At 39.1% G+C, this 20,190-nt stretch overlaps 1 protein-coding gene across 6 annotated transcripts in view; it reads right to left on the bottom strand.

The window, feature by feature from the left end:
• The window catches only part of NBEA (neurobeachin), a 786,732-nt gene that overhangs the window by 359,463 nt on the left and 407,079 nt on the right, over window positions 1–20,190 (bottom strand). For all 6 annotated transcript variants that reach the window (XM_073662535.1, XM_073662540.1, XM_073662538.1 and 3 more), the window contains 2 exons: window positions 13,668–13,732; window positions 4,301–4,409 (listed from right to left, as the gene is read on the bottom strand). In XM_073662535.1, coding sequence (XP_073518636.1) covers window positions 4,301–4,409; window positions 13,668–13,732 — 174 coding nt within the window. The remainder of the gene's footprint in view (window positions 1–4,300; window positions 4,410–13,667; window positions 13,733–20,190) is intronic.

The raw sequence follows: 20,190 nt of genomic DNA, 5'->3' as shown, positions 1-20,190 counted from the left end.
ATTTGGATGTATAATTTGTGTTCTTTGTCTTAGACTATTACAAATCAGAGAATGCTTAGTGTTATGCTCAATGCTAAGCAGATGTATTATACTTTTGGAAAGTTTCCTTAAAATGCTTGTGTTAATATTAGGAGGGAAAGTCTGAAAAGAGTTTATAATGGCTTTTCAAATAACTATCAAATACACCAGTTTCAATAAGTCTAAGATCTATTTAATAATGTATACAGGTTGTATTGTAAAATCCAGTGACAGATTCGCTTTAACCATCTAGGGAAACAAGTATTACGATACATATCTTTATCAGAGAAGTGGACCTGGGATCCATACTAGAATACAATGTCACCTTTTATCAGTGTAATCTAGAAAGATGTCAGCAGTCAGGGTTCTCTGGAGTCAGGGAATAAAAGTTATTCATTGTAGAATTGTTTTTATGCCACTTTGGACAATGAAACCTCTTCATTTTTATCTAAACCAAATGTTTAGTGCTGGACATTATATTTCTGTAAATGACATGCAGACTGGCTTGTTCTCAGAGTCTTCCACTACTAGGAAACTGATGAGCTATACTTTAGATAAATCATCAGTATCCGATCAATGGGGGTCTGACACACAGCATTATTCCTTATGAATCTATTTTTGTCTTAGGTGCAAAAAACTGCACCAAAAACTGCATGCCTGATTTCAGATCAAAGAACACTGCAGTCTGCCTCTCCATACTCAAACAGCGTCTTCCAGGAAACATTTAACTCCTTCATAACAGGGCGATTTTCTGTTTTTGTGCATCAGTTTCTTCCAGCCATTTTTCTATGACCCATATTTTTTTCCTCTACTTGCTTAGCTATATGAAAGCTTGTTTTTTTGAGGGACGAATTGTAGTTTTGAATGACATAACTCACTTTATCATGCAATGTGTTTGAAAAAGGAAAAAAACATTCAAGCGTGGTGTAAAGGGAGGGCAGGGGGACAAGACAATACTGAAAGAAAAAGAGAATAGAGAGAGAAAAGAAAGAAAAAAGAGGAGACAAGTGAAGAAAGAAAAAAAAGAGAACAGAGAAAAAAAGATGAAAAGCAAATTAAGCAAGAGAAAAAGAATAGCGTGAAAGAGAAAAGGATGAAGAAAGAGAAAAAGAAAAGCGTGAAAGAGAAAAGGATGAAGAAAGAAAAAGAAAAGCGTGAAAGAGAAAAGGATGAAGAAAGAGAAAAAGAAAAGCGTGAAAGAGAAAAGGATGAAGAAAGAGGAGAGAAAAGAGAAGAGGAGAGAAAAGAGAAGAGGAGAGAAAAGAGAAGAGGAGAAAAAAAGAGAAGAGGAGAAAAAAGAGAAGAGGAGAAAAAAGAGTAGAGAGAGAAGAGGAGAGAGAGAAGAGGAAAGAAAGAAGAGGAGAGAGAGAGAAGAGGAAAGCAAGAAGAGGAAAGCAAGAAGAGGAAAGAAAGAAGAGGAGAGAGAGAGAAGAGGAGAGAGAGAGAAGAGGAGAGAGAGAGAAGAGGAGAGAGAGAGAAGAGGAGAGAGAGAGAAGAGGAGAGAGAGAGAGAAGAGGAGAGAGAGAGAAGAGGAGAGAGAGAGAAGAGGAGAGAGAGAGAGAAGAGGAGAGAGAGAGAGAAGAGGAGAGAGAGAGAGAAGAGGAGAGAGAGAGAGAAGAGGAGAGAGAGAGAGAAGAGGAGAGAGAGAGAGAAGAGGAGAGAGAGAGAGAAGAGGAGAGAGAGAAAGAAGAGGAAAGAAAGAAGAGGAAAGAAAGAAGAGGAAACAGAGAACAGGAAAGAGAGAACAGGAAAGAAAGAACAGGAAAGAAAAAAGAGGGAAGAGAGAAAAGAGTGAAGAGAGAAATAAAAAAGGAGAGAGATAAAGAGCTCTATCTCTATAGATATGTATATGATATATAGAGATAGATAGATCTTTATAGATCATAGCCGGCATCCTCCTTGGGTGGAGAGGGGTCAGCTCTAGAGCTCGCTCCACATAACAGCTCCAGACATAGGACATGATAGTACAAGGAATAAAAGGAGTCTGACTGAAAGATAATTATGTTTATTTATCATTGCTGACAAAGAAGGGGGCTGGCTCAGCTACTGTGTCCAGCACCAGCTAAGAAGGGAGCACTGCACAGTAATCATCAGTACATCTACAGGGAGACCGCTTTATATCTTTTTATTAGGAAGTTATCCAAATATGAATTTTGAAACTGTAAAACCCTTTTAACTAAAGAGCTGAAGATATTTCTGTCTGCGCATGTTATACAGGTGCTTCTCACAAAATTAGAATATCATCAAAAAGTTAATTTCAGTTCTTCAATACAAAAAATAAAACTCATTATACCATACAGAGTCATTACAAACAGAGTGATCTATTTCAAACGTTTATTTCTGTTAATGTTGATGATTATGGCTTACAGCCAATGAGTACACAAAAGTCATTATTTCAGTAAATTAGAATAATTTACAAAAACATCTGCAAAGGCTTCCAAAGCGTTTTAAAAAGTCCCTTAGTCTGTTTCAGTAGGTTCCACAATCATGGGGAAGACTGCTGACTTGACAGATGTCCAGAAGGCAGTCATTGACACACTCCACAAGGAGGGTAAGCCACAAAAGGTCATTGATAACGAAGCTGGCTGTTCACACAGTGCTGTATCCAAGCATATTAATGGAAAGTTGAGAGGAAGAAAAATTGTGGTAGAAAAAGGTGCACAAGCAATCGATATAACCGCAGCCATGAAAGGATTGTTAAGAAAAGACCATTCAAAATTTTGGGGGAGATTCACAAGGAGTGGACTGCTGCTGGAGTCATTGCTTCAAGAGCCACCACACACAGACGTATCCAGGACATGGGCTACAAGTGTCGCATTCCTTGTGTCAAGCCACTCATGACCAATAGACAACGCCAGACGCGTCTTACCTGGGCCAAGGAGAAAAAGACCTGGACTGATGCTCAGTGGTCCAAGGTGTTGTTTTCAGATGAAAGTAAATTTTGCATTTAATTTGGATATCAAGGTCCCAGAGTCTGGAGGAAGAGTGGAGAGGCCACAATCCAAGCTGCTTGAGGTCTGGTGTGAAGTTTCCACAATCAGTGATGGTTTGGGGAGCCATGTCATCTGCTGGTGTAGGTCCACTGTGATTTATCAAGACCAAAGTCAATGCAGCAGTCTACCAGGAAATTTTAGAGCACTTCATGCTTCCCTCTGCCGACAAGCTTTTTGAAGATGGGAATTTCATTCTCCAGCAGGACTTGGCCCCTGTCCACACTGCCAAAAGTACCAATACCTGGTTTATAAACAACAGTATCACTGTGCTTGATTGGCCAGCAAACTCGCCTGACCTTAACCCGATAGAGAATCTATGGGGTATTGTCAAGAGGAAGATGAGAGACACCAGATCCAACAACGCAGATGAGCTGAAGGCTGCTATCAAAGCAACCTGGGCTTCCATAACACCTCAGCAGTGCCACAGGCTGATCGCCTCCATGCCACGCCGCATTGATGCAGTAATTGATGCAAAAGGAGCCCCGACCAAGTATTGAGGGCATTTACTGAACATACAATTCAGTAGCCCAACATTTCGGAAAAAACATTTTTCAAGCTGTTGTTATAAAGGATTCTAATTTACTGAGATAATGACTTTTGTGTTTTCTTTGGCTGTAAGCCATAATCATCAACATTAACAGAAATAAACACTTGAAATAGATCACTCTGTTTGTAATGGCTCTAATAATAATATAGGAGTTTCACTTTTTGTATTGAAATAAATTAACTTTTTGATGATATTCTAATTTTGTGAGAAGCGCCTGTATGTCCCATCACCTTACATAGGTTCAGGCCAACTGTATGTCATAGCAATAAACACAAATGATTACATGGATCCTGTTCAGCATATCATTGGAAAGACAAACACAACTTTAATTGCAATTTAAGTCCACCTCCTCTGTACGTATAAAAAAACATTTGCGCAATTTCCTTTTCCCATGGTGGACAATCTGGAAATATGTAAACTAGTCTGAGGAGAAGCTGTAAAAGAGATTTTTGTAATAAATCTGTTGGGTTCCTGGAAAAGTCAGTGCAATTACTGCATGTTAAGACACTTGTCTTTGATGAAAGAATTGCTGCAAATATGTTCATGAATATCAGACAGGGAAGCAAATAATAATCCAGTTCCCTGTGCCTGACATTAACCAAAGCTTTAAAAATGGCCTGGGCTGAATGAAATGCAAGTTCATGTTGCTAAAATATAAAAAGAGCCTTGTGAATGGAGTTACAGGGGAGGTGTTGACTGATTGAAAGCAGAGAGGCAGGACTTCATCATCAGCACTGCTTACCTCAAACTCCGCGTGTTTGTGTACATCCTCCGCTCGCTGTCTGTTTAAAATGAACTCTGCTTCATTAGCAACTCGCACTATGTGATCTTTCATAGCGTGGCACAGCAGTCTAGGAGAGAACACACCGAAACGCGTCAGGACAACAATCCATCAGTTAAGGATACATTACAGAGCCTGCAGGTCACCACAAAACACTGCACATCTCTACCCAATAGTAACTACACCAACTTAAAAAAGTGTATGTTTATATCAACATCTTAAACAAATATATATAAATATGTATGTGTGTCTATATATATAATACACACATATACACACCCTAAAAGTGATTACAGAAAGAGACAGTTACTTAATGGAATATTTAAAATAGACAAAGAGATAGCTACAAAGATACAAAGATTCATATAAATGCATTAAAGTCAATTAATGGTATTTATCCAACTTTCTGTAGTATCTATTGACTGTCTATATTTACTATATCTTTATAACTATGGACAGTATCTGCCTACCATATCTATCTAAAGTATGTATGTATCTATATATCTACACTCATCAAGGCTGTGGAGTCGGTGCCCATTTTGGTGGAGTTGCAGTCATAAAATACATAATAAATACAGTAGTACAATGCAGTATGAGCTGTAAATGTTTTCATAAGAATTCGGGAAAGTTATGAAATGTCCTATAAATGTCTGTTCTGTTCCTGATCTAAGGGTCTCTGCTTTTAGTTGAGATGAATCTGTGCTGCACTTTATGTACACGCTCAGTAGTGAGGTCGGACTGTGGAGTCGAGGAGTCGGGAGACAGGAAAATTAAGGAGTTGGAGGTTTGGCTTACAGACTCCACAGCCCTGACAAATCAACACTGAAATTGCAACACCAAGAAGGAAAAGTGGAATTCTGAAAATCGCAGGATAAACATGTATCTAGGGGTAATATTTCTCCTTGCGGAGAAAGACATGTGGAGGTGAGGAGACTTTTAAAGCGCAATGCTCCTCTGGGAAATATGCAAATTGTCTCTTGAGAGAGGAAGAGGACCAGAACTCTAGTGCCACCTACAGGAAGTAGCAATTCTAAAAGTCAATAGTGATCCTTTAACGAGCCTCATCACACGACATAGGATAAAAGCCAATACCAAAGTGTGAGTTCTGGTTTGGCTGGATGAGAGGCGTCAGACCGGTATCTAGGGGTAACATTTCTCCTTGCAGAGAGTGACGTGTTAAGCACATCAAGTGAGGAGACTTTTAAAGCGCAATGCTCCTCTGGAAGGAGGAGGATAAACATGTTAATGATGTACAAAAATTCTGTCACGCTGAATGCACTTGGGCAGCAAATCATCACGATCCACTGCTGGCAGCTACCTGTGCAATTGCCAGCCAATACTTTGCCAGATGTACTCGATGAGAGCTATGTCCGGAGGTGCTGTGCGCTATGGTAGCAGGTTTCAAAAATCACATGAAAAGTAGATGAAGGCAGCACTCCAGTGTGCAATTTTCTTAGCAGAAACTTTTATTTTCATACATGGTTAAAACATGGAGCCAGGGAAGCGGGGATCCTGTGGACGATGGCAGTTTCACACCCGACTGGCACTTCAACGAATCCAGGATCCCGGCTTCCCTGGGTCCATGTTTTAACGGTGTATGAAAATAATAAAAGTTTCTGCTAATAAAATTGCCCACTGAAGTGCTGCATTCATCTACTTTTCATGTGATACAAGACTAATTTGTTTCGCGCTGAGCACCTGCACATTACGTTCTGGCCAGTTGTGAATCATTCAATACCTTCAAGGTAGGCGATCTGAATAGTGCCGTTTTTTTCTGATTTCATCTGTACTTATATGTTTAAGAAATGCATGACGCTCACAGTAGCATAAGCAACGTGCGGCCTATGTTGTAGTGTTGAAAAACGGCTCCTGGAGAGCTCCAGTGGTTTGGAGAAATGGTCAAACCACTGGTTCCACCACCACCAATGCTGTTAGCGTACCAGGAATCAACACTAGTGGAATCCAGCTACTATATATTATTCCACCCCACTTCATAATCTTGGGAGTAGGACTAGTGTGTGATGTTTCTTGTGATGACCTGATCATTACTGCCCACAGTCTCCAGACCAATCTTTGGCTATAATTTCATCCAAAACAAAAGCAGGTCTCATTGCTGAAGAGGACAGATCTCCATTCCAGCCTCCATTGTCGTCTTGCACTGCACCATGATAGCCTTTGAGAGAGGTGGTGAGAGGTCAATGGAACATCTGTAGCTGAATGTCTAGCTCCTAGCCCAATGCCATGCAATTACCTTCTGATGGATTGTGCAGCCACTGTTTGATGCCTTAGGCTTGGTAGAGGACATTCAATTTCCCTTGCAGTACAAAATGGCTTAATCATGGAACCAGTGGTATGGGCAGTTCTCCAAAGTGTCCCAGGAGCTGTTTTTCTACATTACAATGCTAGGCTGCATGTTGTTCGTGCTACGGTGAGCAGCTTTTGTGTTCTAAAAGTGCGACCAATTGCCTGGAGCGAGTCTGGATTTGTCTCCCATCAAGCACATCTGTGACACCATTGGTTGGTAATTACAAAGGAAGCTGCCAGCAGCGGATCTTGATGATTCTCGTGCCCAAGTGCTTTAAGTGTTGCAGAATATTTCTCAGACAACCGTTAATAGCGACGGCAAACAAGGTGTGTAAGCGTGAGGATTTCTGCATGTGATGCTCATACTCTATACTAAATAAATTGAGATTTTTGAAAATTTTCTATTTTTTTTTTTAATTATTTGCGTATCATTAACATATCTATCCATCCTGCGATCTCCATAATTTCTTGACTTTTCCATTTTGTTGTTACAATTTCAATGTTGAGGAGTGAATATTTCACCTTTTAAGTGTACGTGTACGAGTTAAAATAAAATGTATAATACATTGTAAAAGAAGTATGTGCAAAACTATAAGGGCAAAATCCAACAAATATTTACATTTCAACTTCCATACATTTTGCGACACTGGAAAACGTAGTTATGGTTATAATTACTATAAAGATATTTTGAGTAAAAATAAAACAAAAGGAAATACCTAGATTCGGCTAAACTTGTGAATGTGTAAATTCTTTTGTCTGACACTTGGATCAGACACATGATTTGCTGGATGCAACCATCAAAGTGCAGACATTATATGCAATTTTACATCTCATTAACCTTGCTTTGTTTTAATTATAGCAATCCTTTTGTTGTAATATTTTGAGCGACCTAGTTGATAATTTCAGCCTGTCCTTGGGAACACTTTAATTTAACTGCCCATTCATCAACTGTTTATGTCCCGTTAATTGTTGACAAGCGCACAATTACATAGCGGGGCTATGATTGATGAACTGCATTCACGGGAGAAGTAGCTGAGAAGAATAAATATTTATAACAATTTCTCCCCTTCAGATTCCTATCAGAATCCCCACAAGGGCTCGCGGAAATGTAATGCAAGCAGTAAAGATTCTGGTTTCCTGCTCTCACAACTATCTTCTCCTCATTTCCTTCTCACTTATGGAAGATAAAAAAGCTGTCAACAAGTGTAATGCTTGTGTACAGCTGCAGAAGATGCGGAGATATTCTCCTTTTCCCCCAAAAAATAAAAGCAAATAGATTCATAAAAAATCAAATTCACTTTGGTTTCGCAAAAAAAAATAATTCAGCTTTGTCAGAAGCCAATTTTTTTTTGTTGGGTCCAGCAAAAATGACAGCTACCCACCATTTTACTGAATTTTTTTTTTTTTTAACAGCCCGAGAAGTGGGGAAGTAAAAATATAATACTCACCTTTTCATGACTCATCTGTACCGCGGCAAAGCTCCTTTCTGCTCCAGGCCTTTGTCAGGTGGTCTTTGGTTACTCCAGCACTGACAAGTCCTCACAATGTTACAAAATGCATTGCCCCCCGACATCATGTTGCCTAGTCTGTGCAGAGCCACCAAGGAGTCCCAGAGTGACCGGAAGGACCACAGGTGAGGGCCAGGAAGAGGTTACAATATTATATACACATATATATATATATATATATATATATATACACACACACACACATATACACACACATATATATATATATATATATATATATATATATACATACAGTACAGACCAAAAGTTTGGACACACCTTCTCATTTAAAGATTTCTCTGCATTTTCATGACTATGAAAATTGTACATTCACACTGAAGGCATCAAAACTATGAATTAACACATGTGGAATTATATACTTAACAAAAAAAGTGTGAAACAACTGAAAATATGTCTTATATTCTAGGTTCTTCAAAGTAGCCACCTTTTGCTTTGATGACTGCTTTGCACACTCTTGGCATTATCTTGATGAGCTTCAAGAGGTAGTCACCAGAAATGGTCTTCCAACAATCTTGAAGGAGTTCCAGAGATGCTTAGCACTTGTTGGCCCTTTTGCCTTCACTCAGCGGTCCAGCTCACCCCAAACCATCTCGATTGGGTTCAGGTCTGGTGACTGTGGAGGCCAGGTCATCTGGCGTAGCACCCCATCACTCTCCTTCTTGGTCAAATAGCCCTTACACAGCCTGGAGGTGTGTTTGGGGTCATTGTCCTGTTGAAAAATAAATGATAATCCAACTAAACGCAAACCGGATGGAATAGCATGCCGCTGCAAGATGCTGTGGTAGCCATGCTGCTTCAGTATGCCTTCAATTTTGAATAAATACCCAACAGGGTCACCAGCAAAGCACCCCCACACCATCACACCTCCTCCTCCATGCTTTGCGGTGGGAACCAGGCATGTAGAGTCCATCCGTTCACCTTTTCTGCGTCGCACAAAGACACGGTGGTTGGAACCAAAGATCTCAAATTTGGACTCATCAGACCAAAGCACAGATTTCCACTGGTCTAATGTCCATTCCTTGTGTTCTTTAACCCAAACAAGTCTCTTCTGCTTGTTGCCTGTCCTTAGCAGTGGTTTCCTAGCAGCTATTTTACCATGAAGGCCTGTTGCACAAAGTCTCCTCTTAACAGTTGTTGAAGAGATGTCTCTGCTGCTAGAACTCTGTGTGGCATTGACCTGGTCGCTAATCTGAGCTGCTGTTAACTTGCGATTTCTGAGGCTGGTGACTCGGATAAACTTATCCTCAGAAGCAGAGGTGACTCTTGGTCTTCCTTTCCTGGGGCGGTCCTCATGTGAGCCAGTTTCTTTGTATCGTTTGATGGTTTTGCAACTGCACTTGGGGACACTTTCAAAGTTTTCCCAATTTTTTGGACTGACTGACCTTCATTTCTTAAAGTAATCATGGCCACTCGTTTTTCTTTACTTAGCTGCTTTTTTCTTGCCATAATACAAATTCTAACAGTCTATTCAGTAGGACTATCAGCTGTGTATCCACCAGACTTCTGCACAACACAACTGATGGTCCCAACCCCATTTATAAGGCAAGAAATCTCACTTATTAAACCTGACAGGGCACACCTGTGAAGTGAAAACCATTTTCCGGTGACCTGAACCCAATCGAGATGGTTTGGGGTGAGCTGGACCACAGAGTGAAGGCAAAAGGGCCAACAAGTGCTATGCTCCTCTGGGAACTCCTTCAAGATTGTTGGAAGATCATTTCCGGTGACTACCTCTTGAAGCTCATTCAAGAGAATGCCAAGAGTGTGCAAAGCAGTCATCAAAGCAAAAGGTGGCTACTTTGAAGAACCTAGAATATAAGACATATTTTCAGTTATTTCACACTTTTTTGTTAAGTATATAATTCCACATGTGTTAATTCATAGTTTTGATGCCTTCAGTGTGAATGTACAATTTTCATAGTCATGAAAATACAGAAAAATCTTTAAATGAGAAGGTGTGTCCAAACTTTTGGTCTGTACTATATATATATATATATATATATATATATATATATATATATATATATATATATATATATATATATATATATATATATATATATTTTTTTTTTTTTTTTTAAACGCCCTATGTTAAAGGGAACCAATCACCCTGAAAATGCGGTTCACTCTGCAGGCACCATATTAAATATTTTTTTTTGTAAAAATGGTCCCACAAAGGCACAGGATCCCAACACAAACACTGTAATTATAGACCTAATTATCTGGATGTTTTGGGCCAATTTAGGATCACGTATTTAGTACCGCGGCCTGATTATTCTAGGCTCGTGGATTGGATTACAAGCAGACAAATGTGCTTTATCCTTCCCATGTCTGCATCTGTTCTTCTGCAACTAAGAGGCTAAAAGCAATCTCATAGGTTAATTATGACATTGACCACACACGTCTTGTCTGTCTTGGAAAGGAAAGAAAAGCCGTGCACTGTGGAAATACTTTGTAATTCATACATACTGATATATAAGGGATAAAGTCCATCTCCTATGTAAATTTTTAGGAATAAGGGGTGTCACTAAGCAGCTCTGTGACCACATAAAACAGCAGGTCATATATATTTATCCAGGTCATTGACTTCTAATGTGACTTCTAACGTAACGCCCAGGTGACTCCTAATATTCTTAAAAGGGGTTGTCCACTACTTGGACAACCCCTTCTCATTCCTCATGTATAGCCCTGTTAAAATAAAAACACTAATACTCCCCTCCCTTGCCAGCGGTGTCGACACTCAACGTTCCCGAGGTTCGTGATAGGTTGTGCTGTCAAACGAGCACGGCACCCAATCAGCGCCGGAGTCACTGTCCCCACCGGACAAATTGAACATCTAGAGGAAGTCCGAGAGCAGCTGCAGCCCTGACTTTCTGTTGATGTTCAATACATCCAAAGGCGAAAATAGTGACGCTAGGGCTGACTGGTTGAAGGACTTGTGTGAGGTCACAACCTCACGTGCGCCCCGGGAATGTGAGTGCGGACACCACTGGAATGGCGCGGGAGGGGAGTATAAGTGTTTTTTATTTTAAAAGGGCAAAACATGAGGAATGTGATAGGATTATCCTAGTAGTGGACAACTCCTTTAATAATTTACAGCCAGGGTTCGTTGTTGCTCATTAATCCCCCTCTCAGCTCTTGCTGACCCATATTTCAAGGAACAAAAGTGAGCTTTCATTCACTCTTCATACATATCAAACACCTGCATTCTTCATCCTCTTAAAGGGGTTTTCCCACAAACAAAGTACACTTTAATCAATGGATCTTGGAATAATAATAATTTCCACAATTGGATGTGTTTAAATAAAATGTTCCTGTGCTGAGATAATCTTATAAATGTGCCCCTGCTGTGTACTGTGTAATGGCTGTGTCTGACCGTACAGGAACATGGTCTGATCATACCAGATCACCTGGAAGGGAGGAGAAAGGAAAAAGAGTATACAGACAGGACGAGATCACAGTTGCTAGTTTCTGTTAAGTAATTTCTGCCTGTTTAAAAACATAGTTTACATCATAGAAACAATCAGCTGCAATCCCATGCTGTCTGGTCGGGTCTCTCTTTTTTCCCCCTTCCTGCCCAGGAGCTGTGGTATGATCAGACCATGTTCATGCACGGTCAGACACAGCCATTACACAGTACACAGCAGGGGCACATTTATTAAATTCTCAGCACAGGAACATTTTTTTTTTTTTTAACACATCCAATTGTAAAACGTATTTTTATTCCAAGATTTCAAAATCTATTGATCAATTTTTAGCGTTTTTGATTTTGTTTTTAACTCTCCTTCTACTAAGTGCCATTATTTGTTTTTCCATCTACAGAGTCATATGAGGGCTTGTTTTTTTTCAGTATAAGTTGTACATTTCAATCACACCATATACTGTGCTATATAATGTACTGAACTAAAAATTACAAATGAAGTGAAATGGTGAAAAAAACAACTTACATTTGCATAATTGACGTTTGGATTTCGTTGTGCGGTAAAATGACCGGGCAACATTATTGTCCAGGTCAATATGATTACAGAGACACCAAACTTGTATCCTCATGCGGTGTATCTTCTTTTTGTTTTTGTGCAGCACAAGTCCAGCACAAATTGGAATTTTTTTTAAAATCTGCAGTGTGTTATTTTCTATTGTGTAAATACACCTTTTTGGTGCGGATTTTATTCATTCATTTCAGTTGGGACCCTAAGTCCATGGGTAGAGTTGCTGCCCTAGTATTGTTTTGAGAAATCTAGATGACATGTCTACGGGCAGGTGTCTGAACGATTGGCCCAGGTCCTGCTCTAACCTCATCTACAGTGACGTCCGATGACATGAGGTGAGGTTTTAATACTAGAGACAGGATAGGACAGTCCCAATTGGGGTCACCTTGTCACACTGTTTTGGCTTTCTTGCTTTTTTGATCAAAACAGCGTTAACCAAGCACCCTATATTATTTACATACGCTATTACTATTTTCTTACTACAGGGTAAGTGCTCATTTAGTTTTTTATTTCTTGGGTTTTCTGTGAAATGGTCACAGTGTGAACGTGCTCTTACACATTACATTACATGTATATCAACTTATGCTCTGGCTCATTTCTTTGGTTTCGCCCCAATATTGTTTTGTTGCTTTTTTTTTGTGCACTTTCACAACAAAAAAAAATTATATGAAATATATGAACAAGTGCCGTATCTTAGAGCATGATACATAGTTTCTGCTCAACTGGTCGTAAAAACGTAAAAAAACAAACAAAACGGAAGTAAAAGGAGTAATGCATAATTTACAGATATGTGGCCTTCTAGGAAATAGGATTTGTGTCTTTCACCGCAAGTGATCACAGTCTGTGTATAACATGGGTGAATAAGATGGCATCAAATCCAAAATAGGAAGCTAATATACAGTATACTATACCCTACATAATATACTAATATAATATCACATAATATATAATATACTAATATAATATCACATAATATAATATACTAATATAATATCATGAAATGTACTTATTAGAAAACAACAGATGAATGGTTTGCTTTCCCTTACAAGTTGAATGGTACATACAATAGACAGATCACACAGAATGGCACGGCTGAGGCACAGCGATTGCGTCACATTGTAATTCTGTTATCGCTATATATTATCATAGAGTACTATATATTTATCTGGTGTAAGACTACGGCTCAAGGATTGAAGCAGCACCTTGGACAGCACCGAGTCTTTCAACTGCAATATTGTGTCCTATGCTCTGATGATTACAGTGAAGTGTAAATGCGGCAAGTGGAGCCGCGCTGCCCAAAGCAGATGGAGCGGCAGATGGATCTGCAGATTGGTTTTCCCTACTTTCTCAGTGTGAAACAATGTTACTAGTTTTAAAGGTTGGAAAACAGAAAACCTTCCAGAGCTTTGTGTACAGCACTCTATTGTTTTCTAATTAGATTACATTACATATAGAAAGATTTATTTTCCTTTTCAAGCGTTTTACCCATCAGAGCTTACACCTTACCTTCCTTCATTGATGAGCTCAATAAAAGCCAGACCAGCATTTTTCTGAATAGAGTTTTGCCATTCCTATAAGAAACATTAATTAGAAGGATACTAAAAATGATATATCACATGTACAATTTGTCAGATTACTTTCTATAGGGTGAAACATCAATGTATGGAATTATTCATTTGTAACAAAAAGGTCATAAAAGGAGTCTGTAGACTGTATGTCTGTATGAACGTTCTATCTTGTACTGCAGGTGATTTCTAACTTTACATTTTTTACCCTATCTGCTCTCATTACGCAAGAATAATCAGCTGTACTCACCTTCCCCCTGATCCAGCATCGGATCTTGGTTGCTGATCTGGTAATTGTAGCAGTCACGACTACAGCCCATGACCACTGCAGCCAATCACTGGGCTCAGCGCCTTGTGCCTGTATACATCACTATGACCGTTGAGTCCACTGATTGGCTGCAGTGGTAACGTGCACTGTAGTTGTGACATCACTGCTGCAGCCTGTAAACGAGCATCAGGAGCAGCAGCAGAGAGGTAGCACTGGAATAGGAGAATCCAAGAACAGCTGATTTTATAGCTTCTACAGAGGGAAAGCCAATGAGGTGAAAAAAATTGAAGCTGGAAAACCTCTTAAGGGCTTGTTCACACACTGCATTTTTGTCACGTTTTTGCAGTAGAAGAAATGCTTCACAGTACAAGCAAAGTGAATGGGATTTCTGATATCTCATGCACATGCTGCATATTTTTTCCTTGCAGACTTGAACCCAGACTTTTTTTTTTTTGTATTTTTTTAAATCTGCAGCATTGTCTCTTTGCGGCATTTTTCACTTATTCAAATAATGGGGTAAAAAACGCATATAAAACCGCATAAAAAAATGCGACAAAAACATGTATTTGCAATTAAAAACCGCTGCAAATGCTCAACATGTGAACATAGTCTTGTCTGAAAATAAAATTATATTTAACAAATCAAAAAGCAAACAAAAATAAAGTTGTAGTTATTCTTAGATCAATCACATTTTCCACAATCAATTACCGTACCTATCCACCGGCTACATTATACAGTATTACAGGTAACAACTATTTACTATCTGTACATTACATTTTTCTTCAAATATTATCCCTCAAATTGTAAGCTATCCCCTTTCTGTAGGATAGGGATGACGTTTCTGGGGGTTCTGCTGCACACCACTAATGTGCATGTATTGGCCACAGATGGAGCGGCATATGGCGAAACGCATAAGTGAGACACCTTTGTTGTACACATACAACACATAAGAAAAATAGGGTATGCACGGTGCTTTAAAATTCTAGAAAGGGGCACTATGGCCCCAAAAAAAGACCAAAATAACCAATACCCCAATATAACTTCTGAATCAATTTCTTGTGGTTTTTAAGTAGTCTTCTTGCAATCATTCAATAGAAATAGTTTTTTTTTTCAATGTTTTTAGGTGTGTGATGACCTTGAAAAACTCAATGAATGAAGCTTTAGAATAGTTTTGTCATAGAGTTTCCTCCAAATGCAGTCTGATATTTAGTAGTGAGAGTTTCAGGATGGATTGCATCTCTTTATGCTCGGCAATCCCTTACAGTACGTTGTGTCGGTCGCAGCTTCAAAACGGAGCAGCTATTGCTCCTAGATGCATTCACTTCCCACTAGCATGGGAAGATGAGGCCTCATGTCACAGAGCTTCTGCTAAGGCATGTCTATGCAGATTATATGGTGGTGTGCTTCACCGTATGCATCACAAGAGTGTCTGAAATGACTAAACCCACTTATTAAAATACATTTCAACACACTCTGTGTTTGATAGATGTATGGACAATAAGACTTTGAGATATACATCTTTAAAGAAGCTCTCAGCCCTTGACAGATATGCCCAATAGAAGGCCATAACTCTGAAGAAGCCTCAACCTACTCAAGTAGTTTTCAATCATTGCCCTTTAAGCTGAAATGCAGACTAAGACCGCATGTACCTCCTTTGTTGATAATATATAAAAGGGGTTCTCTCATTTCAGACATTTCATATTCCCATGATACACCATAAGCTTCAGAAAGATGCGGGTTGCACCTCTGTCAAGAAGAGAGTCCTATCTTCTACTGCTGTCAAACAGAGGTGACCGCACAAGGATCCCTCCATCAACTTCTATGGAAGTCCTGAAACTAGCCAAACAAGCCCGCAGAACATACAAGGTATTGTAGCAGACAGATCATGAATGGTCACCCCACCCTAAGGAGTGCCATTATCAAGATAGAGGAGGTTCCCAAAAGTGGGTATGGCATAATCTGTGCATATCGTATAATGTTTGAGATGGGAACACCCTCTTAAATATATTAATATATTTCTAACCTGGTTGCTATTGCTGAAAATAATCTACAATAGAAAATAATGCAGTTCAGAAAAGAACTGATTAAAAATCCCCTACTGATGCGTGTCCACAGCTCCTATGTCTAAGTCTCCATGGTGACAGACTACAAACAAACCTGAGTGTAGTCTGACCCTGCAGTCATCTGTTACTCCTCTGCCTGATTACTTGCAAACAATAACAAGTGGTCAAATACAAGGTTTGAGTGTAACCTGTAATCACGGAGACACAGAGATGCGCACAGGAGCTGGATATATACAGATTTTTTTTTAATAAATTCTGTTTGCATATTTCTTTCATTTTTAATTTTATTTTTGATACATTGAAGCAACAAAGCCTTTAAAACATTAAGGCCCCAATTCATTATGGCCATCGATTTTCTGGTTGGCCTTGATGAGTGGATGGGGTAGAGTAAATAGCTTCCGATTCATGAAAAAATGCACATCGCTTATAAATCTGGAGCATGTGATGAGTGTTGTGCGCCAGTCAGGGACTGAAGTAAGATTTCTGGCGTTGGGAACACCACAGCTATTCATGAGTTAGGCGAGTTGTGGAGTCACACCGCCGCTGCGCCCACATCCTGCCATTTTGGAGGAGGTGGGACAAAGTGGTGTGAAAATGCCCGAAGTCACATCATTTTTTTGACAGTTGCGCAAAAATTTTGCAACTTTTCAAAAGGATTTACACCAGAATTCTGGCGAAATCGCTTTGATTAATTGGGGCCATAATCTACATTACCACAGGGCAGACTGCAGTTTATTTTATTTTTTAGTCTAGCCCATTGTACATATCACATAGGCCACTGAAATGTATAATAGACGATAAACTGTTACTTTGTTTTTTTACTAGCTGAGCTACAATGCCAGACACAGCCTAGAGAAGAGTGTCACAAAAAAACAGCAGACCTCTTGTCTTCTCTCACATATCCTCTTCAAATTGTTCATTGAAACATATGACTGTCAATATACTTGAATCTCTGCAAACACAGCTTCAACTTTCTGCAATGTGTAAGTAATTTTAGGTATTTTAGATAGTCATCAACTTTAATGCAGTTTCCCAGGACTGTTACTTGGAAGCACAAATTTGATTCAGGTTCTTTGTTATGTGTTCGTTATACAAAATTCCAAAATCCGATTTTCCCTTTCTCTCTATTGCCGTTATGGTTCCTGTTAAACCCTAGTAAAGGTCAAAACAAAACTTGACAAATGTGCGGGGGCCAATTGCTCTAAGCCTGCAGACAATTTCTTCCCAAACCTTCGTTGGAGTAAGGTGGCATTTTTGCAATGCAAAAGAAAATTCAGCTGACATATGGAAGCCAACCTAATGTAAATATTTAAATCTGAATCTGAAATCCATACCCGAGCAGCCATTTGTTTTAATAAAGAAATCAACACAACATTCAGTTGCTATAGTTGCCGAAGGGTTAAGACAACCTTATGAGTTGCGACTGGAAGCAATTAGAGATAACTATAGAATCTGAGAGAAGACAGGATTTTTCTTGAAACAAGCTCTAGATCTGCTAGTCATCAAAGTTGGGGGGAAAAAAAAAAAAGTGAAACAAATTTCTACACAAGATATTTTGAAAATCCACCACTAACAACGATACCAAAGGCGTGACACAGTCTGGAGAACAAAGACTGGCCGGGCCAAGAAAAATATCTCCACTCACTTACAGAACCACTAAACCTGAAATGTAATCCGGCTCCTTTACCTGCAAAATTGAGCTTTACTGACTGTAAAGGAAGCTCTTTATGATGGAATTTGCATGGTAAAGTTTAGACTTTTTTTTTACATTTTTTTTATTAAATGTACCTTCTCTTTTTCAATAAGGATTTGTTCATGTTTTCTGTAGGCCACTGTTTAGCCTTGTGTTAAAGGGAATCTGTCAGTAGGATCAACCCTCCTAAGCCGTCTATATGGGCATGTGGGTCATAAGAAGATGAATAAAATGATACCTTGATATAGGTCATAGTCATAGGTCATAGTTAGTAAAGCCGAATAAAGACTTGCGTCCATCAAGTTCGACCTGTTAGTTCTGTAATTGCTAAAGTTGATCCAGAGGAGGGCAAAAACCCCAAATGATTTAGCCAATCTTCACCTGAGGAAAAATTCCCTCCCGACTCTGAAACCAGCAGTCAGAATAAATCCCTGTATCAACCTACTATTTTATTCTATTTTTAAGTATATGCAGAAATCTGCCTGGTATCTAGAAATGCATCCAGTCCCCGCTTGAACTGGTTTAGTGAATCCGACATTACCGTCTCCTCACTCAGTGAATTCCATATTCTCACTGCTCTTACCGTAAAGAACCCCTTCCTATGCTGGTGCTGAAACCTTTTCTCTTCCAGTCTTAGTGAATGCCCTCTTGTTACCGTAATATCCCTCCTTTTGAACAAATCCCGGGCAAGGTCTCTATACTGTCCCCTAACATATTTGTACACATTTATTATGTCCCCCCTCAACCTTCTCTTTTTCAGGCTGAATAGTCCTAGTTTTGCCAACCTCTCTGGGTATTGCAGTCCCTCCATTCCCCTTATTAATTTTGCTGCCCTCCTTTGTACCTTTTCAAGCTCATTTATATCCTTTCTATATATTGGGGCCCATAACTGAGCACAGTATTCCAAGTGTGGTCTGACCAGTGCTTTATACTTGTATATCTGCAATTCCATGTTTTATTCCCGAGAAATCCACATTTTTCTTAATATGTAAATGAGCTGTTAAGATGTATGGGCCGGACATAGATCTCCCTGAGAATCTGCCTATTTTAAATGAACAAGGGCATTATTGGTGTGAGACATGTAGATCATGAGAGCAGGCCTGACATCTCACACTGGTAACGCCCCCTCTCATTTAAAATAAGTTCTGGTGGTCGATTCTCAGGGAGATCTATGTCCGGCCCATAGCTCTTAACAGCTCATTTACATATTGAGAAAAATATGGCTTACTCTGCAATAAAACATCGGATTCCAGATATGAAGGTATCATTTTATTTAACTTCCAATGACCTGAATGCCCATATAGACGTCTTTGAAGGGTTGATCCTACTAACAGATTCCCTTTAAAGTGGGATCTTTAAACAAGGTAAACACTTCACTATCGAAATGTTATGGATGCACTACACCTTTGAGAGCTAAAATTTACATTTTGATGTAAAAAAAAAAACACAGGAAAGTGATCTTCTCACTCAAGTCTTCTCTCGCAATTGTTTTTTTTTTTTTTTTTTTAAAGCAGTGAAGATCCTTAAAAAATTTGCACATTTCACAATCTTCAGTTTCAGACATATGAAGCACCAGTCTTAATAAATCTACACTATTGTTTCCAAAAACATTTTTTCCTGAAATACTGGGAATTTTTGGAACACAGCAGGAAGGTCGATCACTTTTACAGTATATACGAAGATGTTTCCGCGAAAAAGTCAACACACAGACAGAATATGGTGCTGGGCAAGAATTATGACAATATGGTTGACCGAGAGTGAAACACAGGACCCCCTCATAGTAATAAGTTTGAGAATCCTTTATCTAGTGTGTTGGTTACTTACTAGTGTTGAGCGATACCTTCCGATATCAGGAAATATCGTATCGGATTGGATCGGACCGATACTCAAAAAGTATCGGATATCGCCGATTCCGATACCGGAAACCAATGCAAGTCAATGGGACAGAAATATCGGAATGAAAATAAACCCTTTCTTTCCTTGTAGGTTAATTCTACATGAAGTAAAACAACTAAGAATAATGTAGAATGTATTACACGAAAAGCCGGCAATTCATCAGCGCATACACCGGAACCCGACAATTTACAACAGAAAGAATAGAGCTTCACACATAGATTAGATAGATAGAAACATGTCAGTCACATATATATGAAGTACAGTGACAGTGTTGCTTAATGTACTTGTCATTTAGTGTAAAGGATTTATTTAAAAAAATAATAGTGTTTTCATGCACCGTCTCTTTAAAAAAGCCGGCCGGCAATTCAGCATCTGTACCCGACAATTTAGAACAGAAAGAATAGTGAATCACACATAGATTAGATAGATAGAAACATGTCAGTCACATATATATGAAGTACAGTGACAGTGTTGCTTACTGTACTTGTCATTTAGTGTTAAAATAAAGGATTTATTTAAAAAAAAATTGGCGTGGGGTTCCCCT

This window comes from Phyllobates terribilis, unplaced genomic scaffold (genome assembly GCF_046119375.1).
Source record: "Phyllobates terribilis strain yellow unplaced genomic scaffold, ASM4611937v1 Scaffold_2__4_contigs__length_985480577, whole genome shotgun sequence".
NCBI lineage: Eukaryota > Metazoa > Chordata > Amphibia > Anura > Dendrobatidae > Phyllobates > Phyllobates terribilis.
The sequence above is the reverse complement of the archived record's forward strand: the minus strand, read 5'-3'. Positions and strand labels throughout refer to the sequence as shown.